The sequence below is a fragment of the Alligator sinensis genome, unplaced genomic scaffold, assembly GCF_000455745.1.
Source record: "Alligator sinensis unplaced genomic scaffold, ASM45574v1 scaffold517_1, whole genome shotgun sequence".
In the NCBI taxonomy this organism is placed as follows: Eukaryota; Metazoa; Chordata; order Crocodylia; family Alligatoridae; genus Alligator; species Alligator sinensis.
This window is the reverse complement of record NW_005842236.1, coordinates 283050-285391: the sequence shown is the minus strand read 5'-3', so window position 1 is coordinate 285391 and position 2342 is coordinate 283050. Positions and strand designations below refer to the sequence as shown.

Genomic DNA, 2342 nt, shown 5'->3' with positions numbered 1-2342 from the left:
CAGGGTCTAAGTTCTCTCTTTCTACTGTCTTCATACTACCTGCCCCCCCCCCCTGCCTGCCCAACCTTCCCTACTGCCTACCAAGGGCCCCTACCACTGCTTTTCCCACTGCATTGGTGATAGGGATGAATTTAAGATGATCCTCCAATAATTAAACAAGGGAGACGTGCTTAGATATTTTCTTTTAATCAACTAAAAGGTTTTCTTTAATCAACTATAATCAAGCTTTAATTTTAACTTAAAGTAGTAAATTTTCAAAAGTGGTGCAGGGTTTTTTTGTGTGGTTGTTTGTTTTGTTTTTTAAATCAACTCTATTTAAAATTAATAATTAAACCTAGCAGCTGCAGACTTGCAGAACCATGCTGATGTTATGCAAGAATTTTTGGAGTGCTACCATAACAAGTTTTGTAATACTATCTCTTAGGCTGCTGCAAACTATGTGCTTAAATCAGTATTTAATCTCTGTCTTGGCCCTTTTCTTTCAGTGACTGTTCAAGAGGGATATTCATTCACCAACACCTTCTGAAAATGGCACAGGCAAAACGTCATAATCCAGTGGACAGTATTTGCCGAAAGATCAAGACTATCCAGATGATGGACCAATTCTCAAATCCTGCTCTACAGATCCCCAAATTTCAGTCCAGGAACTTTGATAGCCCACAGAATAATGCCAGGAAAAATCTAGAAGAGCTATTGAAAAAAAGGACTTTTAAAAGTTATGATGGTACACCATGTTCCAGAAGTCCTAATAAGAATAATATTTTCTCTCCATACTTACAGGCCATATCCCCTAGTCTTAGAGATGTCTCTGACTACTATCATGGGAAAGCGGCCTATTCCCTCGTTAAAAGTAAAGAGTGCAACGGCAAGCCACAGAGACAAATCTGCCATAGTGACAGCTGTTCTCCACTTGTTCTCCCAGCTAGAGAGGATAATCCTGGCAGTCGGTCATCTGCGGCCTCCAACTCCGAATATAAAGACCTAACTCATGAAATTAATTACCTGACGTCAAGTCCTAACTTCCATTTCTTAACAACTGATCAAAAGACAAGAGATTCTGTATTCCTGTCTCCTTTTTCAAAGAAATTTTCCTTGGATGAAAGAGGTAAAAACAAAACACAAATACCTGCAACAAACTATCTAGATTTCCTACAGTTTAGTTGACACATTTTTACACATAACCTTGCGGAAGCATTTACCTTGCTGTAGGTTCATCCGAACCAAGGCAAACTTTCACCAAAAACTGGTATTGTCTCAAACTGTTTTGGTCAAAAAATAATGTTTTTCAGAACAATGCTGCTTTTTTCCCCCCCCCCCCTTATGTAACACTTCATTTTATTAATGAAACTTCTAATTTAAAAAAAAAAAAAGTAATGAAAAACCTAAACAACATTGCTTTGGCTCCAATAACTTTTCCCCCACATTCTCCCATGGACCAAAATTATCAGATATTTGCCTAACTCTATTCTGTAACCCTTTTCCCCCCCCCCTTCATAAAAGGAGAGTGTGGAGTCCTTTCATCCATACAACTTGCTCAAATGTACTACTTTCCACCTCAAGTGTATTCGTTTCCAGACTTGTGAGTTACAATACATGGAAAGACCCTGATTTCAGTAGATTTATGTGCAAGTTGTCAGTTACAAGGTCAAAGCCTTTTGTTTAGTATGTTCAGAGATTTTTTTAGTTTAAAACTGAGTGGGGAAGTAGTAGATATGCTGGTAGGGGTAGGATTCAGAGTGACTTAAATAAATTGGAGGATTGGGCCAAAAAGAATCTCATGAGGTTCAATAAGGACAAGTACAGTCCTGCACTTGGGACAGAACAATCCCATGCACCAGTATAGGCTGGATGCTGACTAGCTGGGCAGCAACTCGGCAGGAAAGAACCTGGGGGTTACAGCGGACAATGAGCTGAATATGAGCCAGCAGTGTGCCCCTGTTGCCAAGAAGGCTAACAGCATACTGGGCTGTATTGATGGTAGTGTTGCCAACAAATCAAGGAAAGTGATTATTCCCTTCTATTCAGCACTGGTGAGGCTGCAGCTGGAGTACTGTTCTCAGTGGTGGCAGATGACAGAACAAGGAGCAATGGTCTCAAGTTGCAGCAAGGGAAGTTTAGGTTGGATATTGGGAAGAATTTTCTCACTAGGAGGGTAGGAAGACACTGGAGCAGGTTACCCAGGGAGGTGGTGGAAGCGCCATCCTTGGAGGCTTTTAAACCCCGGCTAGACAAAGCTTTGGCTGGGATGGTCTAGTTGGGGCTGGTCCTGCTTTGAGTAGGGGGTTGAACTAGTTGACCTCCCAAGGTCCGTTCCAACCCTAATTTTCCAAACAACATAAGCT

General features: G+C 41.1%; 1 protein-coding gene across 5 annotated transcripts in view; it reads left to right on the top strand.

Annotated features, from left to right (window-relative positions):
- Positions 1 to 2342, top strand: part of LOC102374321 (lymphoid-restricted membrane protein-like) — a 64663-nt gene that overhangs the window by 3192 nt on the left and 59129 nt on the right. For all 5 annotated transcript variants that reach the window (XM_006027342.2, XM_006027343.2, XM_006027339.2 and 2 more), the window contains exon 2: positions 486 to 1105. In XM_006027342.2, the coding sequence (XP_006027404.1) occupies positions 529 to 1105 (577 nt within the window). In that variant the 5' untranslated portion in view covers positions 486 to 528. The remainder of the gene's footprint in view (positions 1 to 485; positions 1106 to 2342) is intronic.